Raw genomic sequence first — 17,762 nt, forward strand, 5'->3', positions numbered from 1 at the left:
GATTTTTATGGTCATAACTGCTTTTATTTTAAGAAACTAATTGTAGACAATGCACTGTAAATGTACACGTATGCCTAACATTGCCTTCCTTATGGTGCATATCAGCCGCTACTGAAGGACTTTGGACTTAACTGAAACCCCTGGCCTGGGAGCGTGGACAGGCTGTCTGAGCTGATATGACATCACCGCACTTCACTGGGAAGTTGGTGATCTTGTTAAACCAGACTCTCTGCTGATTGGTCAACTGAAACCCTGCTCATCGGGGTTAGCAGGTGTTCTTCCAATCAGAATCAGAAAACAGGGTCTTCACTCTTTCTCACCATTTAGCGTTTTTGTTGGGTATTGATTGTTTTTTTTTTTCTTTCTTTCAAGCTTCAGTGTTTTCCAATGTGTGGTTTTCTCTGATATTGAGTCATTAACATATTTCTGTTTTGTGCCTAATGGTAAGATAAAGACTTAAGATCTCATCCATCTGTTATATTTCTGCTACTTATCCATTACAAAGTCATTTGTAAAAGGAACCACACTATTATAAAAACATGTCTGGAAGCAGTTTGTTGGAAGTATGACAGGAAGATGATTTTCCTGTAATAAGATTTTATCAAGGATGACAAATAACAATTTGCACCGATTAGTTTGTGCTGAATATAATCGGCTTTCTGTTCTCCAGGCCGCTTATCTGGTATGGCCGTGTTGCCCATTCTGGCCCTCGAAGGAGGTCATTCTTCACAAACCCATCTTTAAAAAATGGGAGTTGACTAAATATTTCCTCCTCATATAGTAATAAACTATGCTGAGTGTCCTGTATGTAGACCATTACTTAATTTGCAGAGCTAGGAAGTTTGGTGCGCACAACATTCACATACAAGCAATACTTTAAAGGAAAATAATTTTTTTATTATTTGCATCTTAATGTTTTTTTACTCTGAAATTACAAGCGCTGAAACAGTAGCTATAACAATGGGTGTCGATTATTAGATTACTTCTATAATTAAATTATGCTTTGTCATATATTTTTAGATTATTAGTTTTACAGGCCTATGCTGATATACATAACTGACAGAAAATACAATGACAACTTCACTAAATATTGGTGAGGATATAGTTAATCATTGTATAATAGCATTTGGTACTAGTTTCAGAAACCATGTTTCTTGGCTTTTAACTTCCACATCACGGTACAATGATCAGGCAAGATCTCCGTTGCCGACCATTGGGGTGATTTACAATCCTGCAGCCAAAAATGTGTACTGGCAAATATTCTCTATAACTAGGCATACATAAGTATATCATGTGCTGTATATTGTTTATTTGCATAGAACTAATGTCATTTAGTGCGATTAATTCTAAGAATTAACTGGTAAACAAAAGGATACAAAAAGGATGCGATCAGTGATCATTTAAAAAATAACTCCTTTTTCACATCTCAGGTGGCCCGATGCGATCAAAACGTCTTTGGGTATTTAATGAACATGCCGTAGTTTCCCTAATTTTAAACGTTTCTCTATACGTGGAGAGGTACAGAGATTTTAAGAAATGGATAAGGCGAACTCCATAAGGAAATTTTCATGTTTGAAAGTTCATAGTGACAAATTTACTGTAAGGCTTCTTTCCAGCACACATTCTGAGGGCTCATTCATACTAACGACTTTGACCTGTGAAAGAATGAGGGCAAATATGTATGACTGGTTGTTGAGAAAAACGGTAAATTCAAAATTAAAATATACGACAAATAAAGAATATATGTAATGAAAGTGGTTGTTTTCTCAAAATTTGTTTTAAGTGCAGACTCCAAGAAATAAAAATCCCTGAAAATGTTATTATTAAATTGATGACGACAGATGCACGAGTATCATGATGTTACAGAAAGTATCACATTTAAGTAGTTATTCTAGTTGTTTTTTCCTTCATTTAAATACTGTTCTAATTATCAAGAAACATAAAGTGACGAGTTAACAGATGTGCAAACCTTTACTCAAAGTGTCTTGTATTATTATAAGCAACTTTATATAAGGTCGATATATCAACAAAAGTCGCTTTTATCTCATTAATATTTATAAGCCTTGTGTTTAGTTAATGCACATGTTCCGTATTTGTTATAGAATATGTGACAATCTGAAGGGCACGGCAGCATCGGTAGCCGCTAGCGACACGCCATGCGGGAGACGCAGTAAGGTTTTTGCTTCGCGGACTGTCAGCCAGCGCCGGGGCCCCGCCCACCGCCTCGGCTGCGCCAATTCATTACGTCTGTCGGGGCGGGCTCGGGACCGGAGCGGGCGCCCCGTCCGACCGATCTGTGCGCCAGCGAGCCTGAATGTCGCCAGACACTGGGCACGGATATACGGGGAAGCACAGGAAAATGCAAATACGGATTATTACCAGAAATTCAACGACACGGTTTTGCGCAGATGTCGGGCTACGGCGTGCGTGTGAGAAGATGTAGAATTAGTGGTTTATTAACTAGTCGGGTTTATTATGATCGTGTTATGTAAAATCGAACATCGTTTTATAACTGATTTTTAATTACTATTATTAAGGTTTGTCACTGATGTGTGCGTCAGTCATGTAGGTTGCTTTGCTTATCGGAGGCGCGACCGGTACTGTCACTTATTACTCTGTTTTCGTGCACTTCTGCCGATGGTCTGAGGAGGTTTTCTCGCAGGTGATTAGATAATGGGGGGGAATCTGGGCTGTCACCGGCCGATTCCGAAAGATCCGGTTGATTTCTGTCATAGCAAACGAAAGTATAGCGCGGCCTGCAACTTCGGTCATATAATGGTCAATCAGGAGCGACTCAACATTAACACGGCCACTGAGGAGGAGCTGATGACCCTGCCGGGGGTGAACCGCACTGTGGCGCAGAACATTGTTGAGTACCGCGAATGCATCAAAGGTTTCAAGAAAGTAGAGGACCTAGCACTGGTGAGCGGGATAGGTGCTGCCAAACTGGAGGTCATTAAACTGGAAATATGCGTCAGCAACAGAACTGGTTCCGTGCAATATTCTCCATCATCCGTACGCCAGAACCACGAACGCTTGGCACACGCCGGTATGAACATTAACACCGCTACGCAGGCACAGCTCGTCAGCATCCGCGGCGTAACAGAGAAGATCGCCAAGAACATTGTTGACTACCGAAAGCAGCACGGACCGTTCAAAACTGTAGACGATCTGGTGAAAGTCAGTCACATCAATTTTTCTCTACTGGACAAAATAAGGTCCCAGGTTTTTGTGGAGCGCTCCAGGGCGCCTTCCACCAACACAAACGGCGGGCTCACTTATACGAGCAGATCACACGCGAGTCCCACGTCTCTGAGCCTCCAGAGTGACGATCTGGACCTTCCACCCGGAGGCCCGGCAGAAATCATCTCGACGCGACCCGAAGTGGAGGTGTTTTTGGGAAGGCGTGACAGCAAAGCCGTGCTGCGAGCGGCCACCTGGAGTTTGCAGAGCTGTACCAACGAGAAAGCAAACAACCCAGGCGTGAGAGAGGTTGTGTGCATGACGCTTCTGGAGAACGGGTGAGTTTGTGCTCATCTCCATATACAGGTTCATGATTCCTACAGTTCTACATGTAAAGTTTGCTTTTTCTATACTGTTGCCACGGAAACGCGTCTTGAATATTGAAGGAAGTGCGCTGACAGCTGCTGGACTCGCGTATCAGCCAAATCTTTACATGACAATAATTACCCAAGTTCTCCTGTACTTAACCTACTGTAACCTCGTCTTAAATCTGCAGCCTCAGCAGCCGTCTGGAGACGTGTCTTTTGCATATTTTACGCAATTTCCATAGACATGTGATACTTTCATATAAATGAAGTAAATACAGACATCCCACACACTACAACTTGCACTGTGAACTTTGTAATACGATCGGAGTCGTAGGCTACATGAATCACGCTGAACTCCAAAAAAAATGACAATGACACCCAGTTAAATGAAAGTGGAAGGTAGTTAGTAGACTGAAGCCGAGTGATAAAAATTATGTCAAAACAATGATACAGATATTTTGCACAATGCCTTTGACAATTAAGCACTGCCCATCTGCATTCTATGTTTTACAAATTGACGCGTTTACGCAGCTTTCTTGCGCTGGTGCCGTGATTGTCGCAGATATGAAGCGGAGCCCGAAAATCCCCCCCTTTTCCGCGCTATAGGTGCATTTCTGGAGCGGCGCGATGTTATTCGTCGGCTCTGCGATCAGCTGTCAGGTGATCTCACGCGCATGCTCGGTCACATGCTCAGGGGTGGCCCCCAGTTTGCTGAGTGAGTTCCCTCGAGGCAGAAGTAACTGGAGGTCAGCTCGGCAGGGTTATTAGAGGTCAACCCGCTGGATCCGCTCACAGCGGGCGCGGTCTGGTCGCCTTCGCTGCCGATTAGGGACCAGCCTGGTTGCTGGTTGAAAGTAGGGAAAGAGTCACCTGAAGATGCAAGGGATTTCTTTTCTAGAAAAGGTTGTTTGGAATTTTACTTGAGCCCTGGGGTTGGCCCTAAAGAAACTATGGTGCCTAGAAAATTCTTTACAAGGGAATTCATTACCAAAATTATTTCTGGCGTTTGTCATGATTTTTTGTAGTTGCTGTTGCATTTGTTAGATCTGCTGTTTAGCACAGAGTAAATATCATTCTGTCATAAGATCACCTGCAAAGGACAGTTAAACCCTGAGTGTCAATATTGTCTGTTGACTTAGGCTGAACTGCAAGATATTACCAGGACATTTGGGAAAGTTCCTATTGCAGTTATAAATAAGACCTGCATTTGTTAGTGTTACGGCAACACCTCTTTTTACAGGTTAACGTTGAAAAGCAAGTCATTGCATAGTTATCCAGAGGAATTAGGAGTGAACAGTCACCATGAAGTTGAAGGTGAAAACATTATTTTGTCCTGTCATTCAGATTGCAACTTGCCCAGCAATGCATCATACTGTGCATATTTTGCACATAATATCAGCCACTCAAAAAAAAATCCCCTTGAGTCTGCCTCTGTTTCTCATTCATGTGATTTCACCCGACGTCCTGGAAAATAGGATCATTTAGAAGGTCCACACTGATGCACTGGAAAAACTACTCATACATACTGTGGAATGAGAGCACCACATACAATCAGTACACAGTCTGAGTACAGTTACACCATGTTATATATTTATCCTCATGTACTGTCCCATCAAATGCCACGTTTATTAAATCAAGAATTACGTCAGTCATTAAATTTATTCACATTTGGTCTCCTTATGGTGGGACACAGCGCAGGCAGAGAAAGAGTGATAATCCAGAGAATGGCTCCAGCAAAAGAGGACTTTATTAACTAAACAGAACAGAAAGGGGGAACCACAAAATAAAGGACCTTGAAGGGTCAAAAACAAAATAGGAGAAATAAGAAGTATTTTAGAACGTAATCATAAAGTAACACAGTAGGAAAACAGAGAAAACTGGGAATTAGCCTCAGAGAAAATGGTAAAAATTTGTACCTTTGTTTGTTACTGGGGCTGCACCCTCAAAGATCTGCCATGGTACCCTTAGCTGTAGGTAATTGTACCTTTCAAGGTACAGAAGTGGACCCTGAGGAACGTTTCTGTACCATTGATGGTACATTAATGCTGTTTGTACCTTTGGGATGTTCCTCAGAGTCAATTTCTATAACTTAAATGGTATAATTACAAGAGTACAGCCCCAGCAATAAGCATAGGAACAAATTTTGTACCCTTTTTTTCTGAGAGTGTAACAACAACACTAGGGAAGACTAGAAACAAAAACAAACAAGGCACCAGCAGGGTAAAGTTAAAACAAGAACACAAGGTAAAGACAAAAACAGGCACAAATTAAAACAGCAAAGCAATTAATATTAAAAACCAGGTGAGGTTGGCCTCTAGTTAGCCTAGGATTCATGATTGGAGGGGTTCAGACTCTCAGCTGTTTATTCAACCCATTGAGTTACACAGCAGCCCAGGGAGCAAGGAGACACAATAGGGGCTGAAGGGCTACAAGACAGAAGCAGAATGACCAGCGACACCTGCTGGCCAAATGGGGACAAGGCACATAGGACAGGGTCTGAGCGGCATCCTCCCTGACAGGTCTTCCTTATCATCAACACTGTACTAGTTGGGTCCCTCTTAACAATAGATTTTAAAAGATTTAGCAGCATAAGTAAATAGCATCTGTATACATTTCAGAATGCTTTGATACAGACTGGAACATATTTTGGGACAGGGAGGTAGACAGGGTTATTCATCAGTTTAATCGTACTGCTGTCACTTAGCCAGAAACAGATCCATGTGTTAAAGTTCATAATGTAGGCCTATGTATTGTTTAAATGATGCCTCAATATAAACAGCACATCCCATCCCAGGTGTGGTCATTTCACTAGTTTAGTGTTTTTATCTCCATTTATAACAAGGAGCTATTCTGCCCTACAAAGGAAAAACACAGTAACTTTGCTGACACTGAGAAAAAGGGGCTTCAAACAATTTTGAATTGTATTGCTGATAGGTCCGTTTTCTCTCTGTCAGCCTTTGCTTCACCTTCCCCATGTTCATGAGTAACACATTTTCTTGAAGGTTCTGCCTTCCTCTGGGATGCTACTGGCCGGAGTCAACAACCCTGAGGAAAACATTTTGCATTTTGTGGTTCGTAATGATTCTGGGCAGCGCTGCTACTCTGGCTCATGACTTCGCTCATTCCTAAGATTCGGGCGTGTCATTTAAATCGATCACTTTGCAGGTTGGTGCAGTTGTTTTCTGTTAGTTGAGGTATTTGGCGGCTGTTCATTGGTCATAGTCTTTATTCTCCGCAACACCCAAGGGAAATCGCGATATTAATTAATTGCTTTTGAAAAACATCAGAATGAATTAGCATGAAATGTTTTGAAAATGCAAGTTGAGAACTATAGGCTCGTCAGTAATTAATGAAATAAGATACTTCCATGTCGTCCTTTGGTGCAGTCCGTTTCAATAGAAATGAACTCCCATTTCCGAGCAGTTGGAACCACATTGTGGGAATTTATAACCCGGCAAACGGGCTGGAGCCGGAACCCTCATGAGCGGGACAGACGTTGTTGACCCAACGCTTCACAATCAATGTGTTTGCGTCTCGCGAGCCTTAATGTGGCGCGACGTGCGGGATCTGCTTATCCCACCGGGACAGGAGCAGGATTCTCCACGTCAGCGCTATAAATACTGAATAGCGGACTGCTTCTCGAATGTCAGCGGCTGCGAGCCGGCCGTGGGGATACTGGGCTTCGGTGATGTCCCCTGCACGTCAGCTGGTCTGATTCATATACAGTACCCTTTGAGATCTGGAACTGGATCACAGATGTCGTGATTGAGGTCGACTTAAATACGAGGCACTGACTGCCGGCTCGACCGACCTAAATCTTATTAAAGTGCAGCAGATTGACGTCGGATTTCGGTTAGCTAAGCAATGACACAAAAAGTTCAATTGCAGATGGCGATTATGTAATATGTGCTGTAGGGCATAGTGACTTTGGTCCAACTACAGTTAATCTTCCTGTCGTCTCTGCAACGTTATTCTCTAGAAATTTTATTATCCATATGTATGGTTTTTGTGTATAAATTGAACAGATTGGTTTTATTTATTTTTTTATTAGTTGATTTTCTCTTTTATATGTAGGCCTAAATGTGGGTCTTTCATTTATGTGCTAGGAATACCATGCTGCTTGGGCTAAATGCCCTAATTATTTTTAAATAAGTGATTCTATATGAACTACAAACTTGACTGTGATCCTTTCAGTTGTTAATTAGTTAATTAGTGTGGAATTGTAGGTCATTTCCTCTTTACAAAGGCTAAAAGAGTAAATACTATACCCGCAGCAGCTGTAAAGCACACTGTGGACTTTAACATTTTATCGTTTTATAGCTGAATGGGCTGTAACACAGAATAGTTCACCAGTTATCTGTCTTCATCTTTCCCCAGTATCCAGCTCCTAGCTGTTCAGGACCTGGCTGACAGAGAGGCCTTAGAGAAGGTAAAAGTTCTCCACACCTTCCCCATCCACCCTTGTCTTCTCACACTCCTTTTTGGACAAGTCAAACTCTACTTGCATGTACAGTGATTCCTCTGCAATGTACACCGATGCTATGGTAATTCCTTGCAGAGATCAACAGCAGTCTCATCCTTTAAGCGAAGGCTGCAGATCATTGGCTATTCTCCGAGCTCTTCCTTTAAGCGAGGGCCAATGCTCATTGGCTATTCTGAGCTCTTCCTTTTCGTGAAGGCTGCAGCTCATTGGCTGCTCTGTGAGCTCTTCCTTTAAGCGAGGGCCATTGCTCATTGGCTATTCTGAGCTCTTCCTTTAAGCGAAGGCTGCAGATCATTGGCTATTCTCCGAGCTCTTCCTTTAAGCGAGGGCCAATGCTCATTGGCTATTCTGAGCTCTTCCTTTTCGTGAAGGCTGCAGCTCATTGGCTGCTCTGTGAGCCCTTCCTTTAAGCGAGGGCCATTGCTCATTGGCTATTCTGAGCTCTTCCTTTAAGCGAAGGCTGCAACTCATTGGCTATTCCCCGAGCTCTTCCTTTAAGCGAGGGCCATTGCTCATTGGCTATTCTGAGCTCTTCCTTTTCGTGAAGGCTGCAGCTCATTGGCTGTTCCGTGAGCTCTTTATAGGAGCGAGGATCACTGCTCATCTGTTTGTATCAGGGTCCCCTAATTCAAGGCCAGTTTGCCACACAGTTTGCAGACCTCCCTGCTCTGACACACCTGCTACTTAGCAGATTAGTTTGTGTTTAGTTCTGGGGAAACCGCTAATCGTGCTGCAGACTGGCCCTCCAGCACCAGAATTTGGGAACCCTGGTTGATGTGATGACTGCTCTTTGCCACACAATTGCATTTTGAACTCTGTTGTATTTACTGATAGCTGCTCGGGGTTGATGGAATGGTTCGCTTATGCAGGGTGTAGTTGCCTTGTTCCAGCTGCTTGTTCCTGCTTGAAAGAGCCCGTTACATAAAGGGGTGCAGGAATTCCGTACTGCTGCTCACTCATAGTCTGCCATCCTACCTCAGATCTTTCTGATATGATCTTTCATGTTGCGCAATCACAGGCATGTTCCCCACGCCGGTTTATATCAAAATTCATATTTGTCAGGAGAACAGAACCGTTTAAGGTGCATGTTCTCTTTAGTTACTATTTGGCATGTGCCTCAGGTTCTCCCAGATCAGATCTCCTCACACAAGGTCCGAAGTAAAGACTCGATGATACTGCATGTTTTCAGGTCTCTCCCTCCGCCGACGGAACCGTCCAGTAAAATGTTGTCTTACGCAGGAATCGGCTGCCCTATCTCCCCCCCCCCCTGCTCACTCCGCTTCCTGTGCCAGCGCTGCAGCATCAGTCAGGCCGTTCTTGGGTCAGACGGAGATTTGCATCTGGGGGTGTTGTGGTGGGGGCTGCGAGGGGTCCATGGATGAATTGGGTCCCTCCTCAGGGTCTAGAGCAGGTCCGCAGCTGCCACGGACCTGCCCCAGCTCGGCAGGTCTACATGGAGGTCTGCATCAGGATTTCTTGCTTTCGAGAAGCTCAGAAGACGTAGAGAGTCAGGGCTGGCTGTAAATTAAATAGGAAATCAGGCCAGACTGTGCTGAGTGGTTAAATAAATCTCAAGATCACATTCTTGGATCAGTCAGCTGAGCATAATGCTTGGAATCCTTAAAGAGGGATGCTTTAGAGGATCATTTTATTCTGATAGGTAAATCTGGTTTACGGATTATCTGGGATTACATGGTCACATAAACCTAGCTATGCAAGGTTGGGATTAGTTAGTATTCTATACTGGATATGGGATGATGGATGGAACTTAGTTTGGTATTTAGGATTCAAAAGGTCTGGAGTGAGCTGCATTTCTTTCATTGCCACACTTGCATATCAGTGTGTGGTGATCTATTGTTTTGACAACAGTGACCCCAGAAGTGATCCTAAAAACTGGATCGCCTGCCCCCCTCCCTCCCTACTCACCCAGTGTACCCAGCTGTGAGTCTCGCACGCTTTTCCCGGCAGGCAGTGGCTGTCACTTTCCCTTCCCCGAGACCATGTCCCCCTCTCTACGCGGTAACGACGTTGCCAACGGTCCCGGGGGGAGGAACCTGTCATCCTGCAAACCTGTGTGCAAGTTGAGGTGATTCCCTTTTAAGCGGTGAACTTTCGCTCTGCATTTGGCGTCATGCGATGCCTATCGCATTTCACTCAGACAGCATCGCCTGCCTCAGGCATAATGGCATGAGCCCCTTTGGACGCTGTCCTGTCTCTGTGACGGCCAATCAGAGGGCTTGGACAGACAAACGCTATAAGGACCCTTTCAAAGCGTTACTCCAAAAGAATTATAACTGTTGAAAAACACGTATATGCTGGTAATTTACCTGGAACACTTTATGCTGCTCCATTGCAATTATGTTTAGCTTTTTTTTTTGTTTAATAGTATAGCTGTACATTTTTGTATAATTAAACTGGCATTAAGTACAGTCTGTTCCCTCAATGGGATAGGCTCCAGACTCACCAAATCTCTATACTAAGTACTTATGGGAGATTAGATGCATAGTCAGCAGGTGTTATTATGCGTGGGACATTGTATTGTTATAGTACAGGTGTAGTACACTGATTAATGGGGAGTATCACGGCATGGCTGACGCGCTGAATGCGTGGAACTCTGCAGCTACCTCTGACGTAAGTCTGCCAATGCGAGTCAGAGCGGCTGTGAAGCTGACTTCCTCCTTAGTCATCATAGTGAAGTCGGATCATAAAACTCTGGGCTGCTTGTGGGCAGGGATTCACGTCACCACCACCACCCCCCCGCCTCACTTTGATGGGGAGTGACAGAGCTGTGGTGGCGGATATGGAATCGATCGTTTTGTCGTCCTGTCTTCTGCAGACTTTGGTAAAGGGAAATCTAAACTTCCTTAATGTTAACATGGAGAACTCGCTTGACTATGGTGGTATTACTGAAGCTAAGTCAGTTTGGGTCTGGCCAATACTTGGATGGCTGGGAAAGCTGGTTGGCTGCTGGAGGAGCCTTCAGGTTAGCCCACCCTGTGGTCTGTGCGGATTCCAGTGCCCCAGTGCAGTGATGGGGACACTGTGCTGTGAACGGGGCTGTCCTTTGGATGACATGTAAAACTCAGGTTCTGAGCTCGCTGAAGATCCTGGGGCATCTTTTGAAAGCGCAGGACTGGTACCCCGATGCCCTGACTAAAATGACCCACTGTTGCCCTCTCAGATCTGGCCTCCTAATCATCCCCAATACCTAACTGGTGAACTCTCTCCTGCCCCTTCACCACCTTAGCTATGCCGTAAGGTCCACGAAGTGCTCGGACATTTCTTGAAAACGACGGAACGCACTTGATATCTGAAGAGGTGACCAACTATGTTATCATTTGTGTTAGTTGTGTTTGGGTTTGTCCTTCACTGTAGCCTAGGCTATGTAAATATTTGTTATACAACTTTACGTGCTTAAACTTAAACGTCTTAGGAGCTCTGATACGGTGACAGACTTCCCCGTGTTCAGTGTAAACGTTAGTCGTCACTGATGCGGTATTTCCCAAAGTGTGGGTAAATTGCACACTACACTTGGCTCATCTGAGGGACGGGATATGGCTGGTTACTTGAGCTTAGTGTGTGAACATGTGCACCAAGTGTGGTACTGGTGGGGCTAATGGGAAGATGTCACTGTATGCTAAGAGTACTGGTGCCGAATGGCTGCCGTCGCATCATCCAGGTGGGGGCTCCGCAGTGGTGGGGGTTGGAGTGGCTCCCCATTGGTTCTGTAAAGTGCTTTGGGTGTCTTGAAGCATATATAAGTGTAAAATTCAGTCAGTCCATGGAATCTGTATAGTCACTTCATGGACTGATAAAATACTGACCAAGACTTACATGACCTGATAATCACCAGCCCCTCTCTGGTACACATTCTCTTCTGATGTCCATCTGTATGTTTTTATGTATAAATATGAGCGTATATTTCACATTGGTAACGACTTTTGTTTATTTTCTTCACACTAATATTTTTTTTAGCAGTGGTGGATGTGTATATTTTATGTTTATACAAAGTGCTGTTGTTTTCTGTTTTCATTTTACTTTTTTACAGCATCTGGAGGAGTGAACTAAGAGTTTCATTGCGTAGATGGTGCACATATGACGATAAATTGCTTGAATACTGAATTCTGAATCTTAAATAATGCTTCTTTAAAGGGGCCATTATTATGAAACGCGGCTGACGTTCTCTGCGTGACTGTGCCGGTCTGGAACCTCTGACTCCCCACAGATTGATACGACATTTGATCCCTTCGAGAATAACTCCTGACGGACTGCCAGGAATGAACCTTGCAGGCACATAACCGGAGTGACGAGCGTGCTGACTAACTGCCCCCCCCCCCCCCCTACCACCTGCAGTTCTGCACGGAGCTTAACCAAGGCAGCTTGGCCAGCGTCCGGAGATGGAAGGCGTCCCGGGGGACGTGGAAATGTGCCGTCTCGGAAAAGCCAGCGAGGCAATCCCACAAGGTAGGGGAAGCCTGGCCGGCGAATCCGGAGGGAGCGACTGTTTCATTTATGGGCTGAAGGTCAAAGGTTAAAATGGTAGTGATGAAATGAATGTCTATGAAAAGCTGCCAGCCACAGACTGTCCTTTAAAGTCAATGTCCCCAGCAAACACGCCCTTATCTCATTCGTGTTACATTTTATTCATTTACTACACACTTTTGTCCAAAACAATGCACAATTGAGAAAGCGGGGTCGGCCAATCCCTCATCTCAGCTGGCATGTCACTGTGAATAAAGTGCCAGAACCACACATGCGGCCTTTCAAATCCCCAGGTTCACTAGTTACGGCTTGAGGTGTGTGATTTACTGTAAGAGTTCGTATGCGGATCACTGCATGCGTCGTATGCGGCTGCATTACTGCCCTGGCCGCGCCATTGGCTGCGTTTTGATTAACGGCTTTGGGATTATGCTGTCCTGACATCGTTGAGCGCCACTGCAGAAAGGCTCTTTTTATTCGGGGCGTGACTGCGGTGATGGATCGCTGATTACCCTGGCAGTGCCAAGCGGGCACCGTGGCCTAGAAAGAAAGCAGCAGGTGGGTGGCACGGCAAGGTGGCCCGACAGGAGAACCTGGGCAGCTCCTCCGGCTAAAAACGGGCCATCGAATTGGGTGAGGTGACTCGCTGGTGTCATGTGACGTGGCCTGGTGTCACATGCGTGTTCCTTGCCGTTAGAAGGAGGCAGCCTGGTGACATAGCAGCATGGCCGTGGCTGGATAAACCCTTTTGGAAGATGAATAAATGGCTGTACAGTACTGTACAGAAGCCTTAGGCCATCAGCGAAGATGTGTAAGGCCATTTATCTGGCTAGTAAATGTATATTTGCTCATTTTCTTTATATACTTTATAAAGAAATATATGCTTTAGCAGAATACTCTGCTCATCTGATTCACCGTTAGTACACTGACCCGTGATGACGGCACAGTGGGCTTCCACGAAATCCAGTCATTCCAAGGAAAGCAGATGAAAATCTCAGACAAGTAGCTCTTGAGGAAGTGTGAGAGAGATCAGGCTTCCCTCTGCCCTAATTTCTGCTTTCTCAACCCTTAGCTGTAGTAACGGTTGTGACAACATAGAGTTATTACTGGGCTGGACCCATTCGGTTATATGGGTCCATGCCTCCCAACACCCAGTGACCAAATGTCCAGAATCCAGTTGTTTCTAGGTATCTATTCTTTCGTAACCCTCCTCTCTGTCATCCAGACTGTGGAGTTTTCCGGATTCCTGTGGGACACCGGCTCCGGCATCGAGATGAAGGACGCCACTCTGATGGAGAGTGTGGTGGTCAATGGGAACGGCAGCCAGTCCTACCCGCGACCTTACCTCGCTCATTTTAACGTGAGTAACGATGTGCAGACTGGCATTGTGGGTAGGACGCGGGTACTAGGCCGATTTATGAAGAATAACCTACCGTCATTTTTAAGGTTTCAGAAAATACAGCTTAATTATAGTTCTTTAAAGTACATGTACCCACTTCTGTCCTGCAGTATTTCTCAAACATAACACTATTAACCACAAGAAAAGAACAGCTGTATATTCCAGCTGTTTGTTTATTTCCTGCAATGTCTTTGCACTTTGTTTTTGCACTTTGTTATATGTGTATATATGTGTATCTGTGCACATTAATTGTCTCACTACTGTATGCAAATGACATACCCCAAGATAAAGTATATATAATCTAAAGATAAAGTATATATAATCTTAAAAAGTAGCAGTTGATCTGCATAATATTTTTACTATTCAAATGAGATTGGGGTTTTATTAGTGGTATAATGCGTGTGGGCAGGAGCTCATTGCTGAAACTGATCATTTTTTCTTTCATTTTCTGTCCAGATTGGGCCGTCGACGCTGACTGTTGTGAACATTCGTTTGCGGGGTCCTGCCCCTGAGGGAGAAGCCAACGGGAGGAACCACTCTGAGCCCCACAAGGCTTTGCGCTTCACCGACAGCATGCAGGAGATCCTGAAAGGTCAGGTCTGAGGAGATTTGAACATACCTGGAAGGAATAAGCGACTTGCATGTAATCAGACGTATTCTCTGTAATATTTGCTCCTGTGTGTTTCTGTCTCATTGAAGTGTCTGTTGCTCCGCAGGAGAGAAAGACGTGATGGTGCTGGGGGAGTTTGGGCGTCCACCAGACAGTGGAGAGCTCGACCTTCTGAAGAAGGAGAAGTTCAGCGCTCTTATACCTCCAAACATATACACAAACATCAGCACCAAGTCTCCCCAGGGCTCCTCCTGTCTTGACAACATCTGGCTGAGCCGGTCACTCAAGAAAGCTTACACAGGTCTGTGCAAATGTACAGTCTCTGACAACCCTGGTCTAGGGAGGACAGAGTCGTAAACATTTAACTTTAAAACGCTGCTCATTCCGTCCCCCTTTCCCAATGTACTACGGTAGTGGGCGGATTTCAGTAGAAACAAAAATTATTTATAAACAGAAAGAGGAAGCAAACACAAATTTCCTCGGGAGTGAGGCACTAAAAACAACAAACAGAGCAAACATTATCCTCCCATGATCTTAACCTACCAAACAGAAGTGAATAAACAACAGAACTACTGCCTCCCTACTTATCACAAAAACAGAGGAAAAAAAAAATCTGTGCACACCCTCTATTGCTTTCTTACCCCGGATAACATTCGTTATTTGATTAACTGTTTAATTATTCTAGACGAAAAGGAATGTTTGCTCTGTTTACAATATGTACAGGGTTAGCAGATGAAAATCTCAGACATTAAGTAGCTAATAGGCTCTCCAAGACTGAGTCCTCATTCCTTCCAGCCCCGAATCCCTCAGTCTCCCAGCAGTGGCTGTTTTTGTGCCTTTTTAATTTCATTAACTGTGTTTTGGCTGCCTGTGACACCCTTCTATGTCTCTGCTGGGTTTTTCCAGGTCACTCTCTGGTGGTGAGGGAGGGCCTGACGAATCCCTGGATCCCCGATAACTGGTCGTGGGGCGGGGTGGCATCCGACCACTGTCCCATCCTTGTGGAGATTTATGCTAACGTGGTTAAAAAGGAGGAGATGAGAAACGGCAGCGCTGTGCCAGTGGTGGAACGTTGTGAGAGCGCATCCAAGCACGAGCGCTGACCTGAACCCCTGCCCTCCAATTGGACGCTTTTGGTCTGCAGACAGGAAATGACATCACGGGATCCTGTTCTGCCGTCCAGGCTCATATTGTGGCAAGATTAAGTTTACCTACTAATGTGAACAGCACCAAGATTGCCTTTTTAATTCGTCTTCCATGTACAGTAGAGGTGACGTTATATTATCAATATTATTATAAATAGCCAATAAGTGCATATGATTTATATTACGGGCTCTGAAATGTGCCAAAACCCCCCAGGAGGAAACTTTGTTAATTATATCTGGTCCTTCCCCTTGTCTAAAACAGCTGCTAACTGAGGGACACTTTTAGACGCTCTTTAATATAAGAATCCCCGTGAAACCTGCTTTTACGTGTACTGACTTCTAAAGGTCAAAATCGATACCTTAAAATAAATCGGTTGTGAAAGAAAATGAAGTACTAAAGCCACAAAGTCTCCAAATGTTGGGGTCTGGTGCAGGTGCCTTTTTAGACAAGGGCTTGGTCTTGAGAAATATCTGTTGCTGAGTAGGTACATTTTATATTACATTGTATTTATCAGAGAAGAGGCAAAAAAAACTGTGTTCTGATATAATGTGTAAACAATGTTATTTTCCGACTTGGTTTTACTGAGAAAGACAGTGTCGTATTCTTTTGCACCCCCCCTCCCCCCACTTGCTTCTTATGAAGACTGTGCTGCCCTCTAGTGGCGTCTCTGTGTCTGTGCTGTTTGGCTTTTTCAGAAAATTCCTTCACTGGCAGCCTCATAAAAATGCAGAGAGCAACCTGGATGTACTGCTGTCCAAACAAGTTTAGGTGGGGGGGGGAGAGCACTGTTACTACAGTTATGGATCTCAGCAGGTGTATTATGACAGCGCAGCCAAATGTTTTCATGCAGTTGACCTGGAGAAAACAAGACAGGAAGAGGAAACCAAACCGCACCCCATAGACACGTTTGAAACAACAGCACCACTGCAGGCCCGGGGTTTCTGAAGCACAACAGCCCAGAAAATCTCCATTGCCTGTCTTAAAACTCAGGAAGAATGGGTGCAGCGAGTTCAGAGGTTTTGTTGAACTGGCCGGTTCATTTGAGTTCAGTGTCCAAAGTGGGGGGGGGCTGCCTGGCTTACTGAGGGCCCCTAAGAATAGAGTTGAATGGAACTGCTCTGAAGTATGAAGAACAAAGCCTTCTGTTGGCTGTTTATTTATCTTTCTTGTTTCTTAGCCCATTAATTGGATAGAATCATATCCACATTTTGTTCTTTAGTAATGCATCCATAGCCAGTTCTATAAGTGCTAAAAGTATCCATGAGTAACCAATTATTTTATTTTATTTATTTTTTAACCTGCAATGCAATTTACACAAATAGTCACCAAAAGCAGTTCAGCTGGCAAATTACTTGTTTAATCCACGTCTCTTTATTGTCATGTGCTACAGAGATTTCTTGCTTCACATTCAGGCCACAGTTCAAGAATGTTTTCTTAAAGATGTTAATAACAAAGCTGGCTGTCAAGGGAAATTCTGTTTTTCTTTCCTTCATGAAAAGGCTGAATACTGCCCCCCACAAGTTAATTTTAGAAATAAAAGCACAAGGCTTCCCCCCAAACAGGAGCTGAATGAGAGCAGGACTCGCACTACTTATATGTCCATGTTCAAATAATATAAACGTGGGGGGGGGGGGGGGGGAATTATCTTAACAGTCAATCACTCTCTCACTGTTTTACCTTTTTTATTATGTTGTGAAGATTGTCCAACTCTTCCACAGGTTTCAAGACAAGGTACATCAGGGAAAAGTCTGTCTGGTCTGTAACATTGTAACATTCAAATCCTGAATTCTGTCACCCAGATTTGACTATGCAGTGAAGCAATATAAAGGTTATTGAGGGATGTACACTGGAAGTTGTATAACGACATGCCATCCATAGCTCTGTGTTTGCCTTTTAAAGATGTTTTCAATGGAATTTCCCCAGAGTAACAGGCATGTTACTGCAGTGCTGTCATTTCTTGACTAACCTGTCACTGTATTCGTTCCCTTTATCTGCTGGCTCCATTTGGCCAGAGCAACAAAATAAAAACTGGATTCATGGCAAAGACTAACTCCTAAAAGCATTCACTGAGGTCAGCAGCCAAAAATGACGGCT

At 44.2% G+C, this 17,762-nt stretch overlaps 1 protein-coding gene across 2 annotated transcripts; it reads left to right on the forward strand.

The window, feature by feature from the left end:
• Nucleotides 1–2,258: 2,258 nt before the first annotated feature.
• LOC111839004 (endonuclease/exonuclease/phosphatase family domain-containing protein 1-like) lies at nucleotides 2,259–17,714 on the forward strand. 2 transcript variants are annotated; one of them, XM_023802528.2, is made up of 7 exons: nucleotides 2,259–3,521; nucleotides 7,929–7,980; nucleotides 12,388–12,498; nucleotides 13,739–13,873; nucleotides 14,369–14,504; nucleotides 14,629–14,823; nucleotides 15,429–17,714. In XM_023802528.2, exons 1-7 carry the CDS (start codon nucleotides 2,674–2,676, stop codon nucleotides 15,623–15,625), a joined length of 1,674 nt encoding a protein of 557 aa, XP_023658296.1. In that variant the 5' UTR covers nucleotides 2,259–2,673; the 3' UTR covers nucleotides 15,626–17,714. The 2 variants fall into 2 exon arrangements, with proteins under 2 accessions (XP_023658296.1, XP_072572130.1); XM_072716029.1 differs by having other exon boundaries at nucleotides 14,629–14,707; nucleotides 15,429–15,631.
• The last annotated feature ends 48 nt before the right edge of the window (nucleotides 17,715–17,762 follow it).

Source organism: Paramormyrops kingsleyae, chromosome 9 (assembly GCF_048594095.1).
Source record: "Paramormyrops kingsleyae isolate MSU_618 chromosome 9, PKINGS_0.4, whole genome shotgun sequence".
In the NCBI taxonomy this organism is placed as follows: Eukaryota; Metazoa; Chordata; class Actinopteri; order Osteoglossiformes; family Mormyridae; genus Paramormyrops; species Paramormyrops kingsleyae.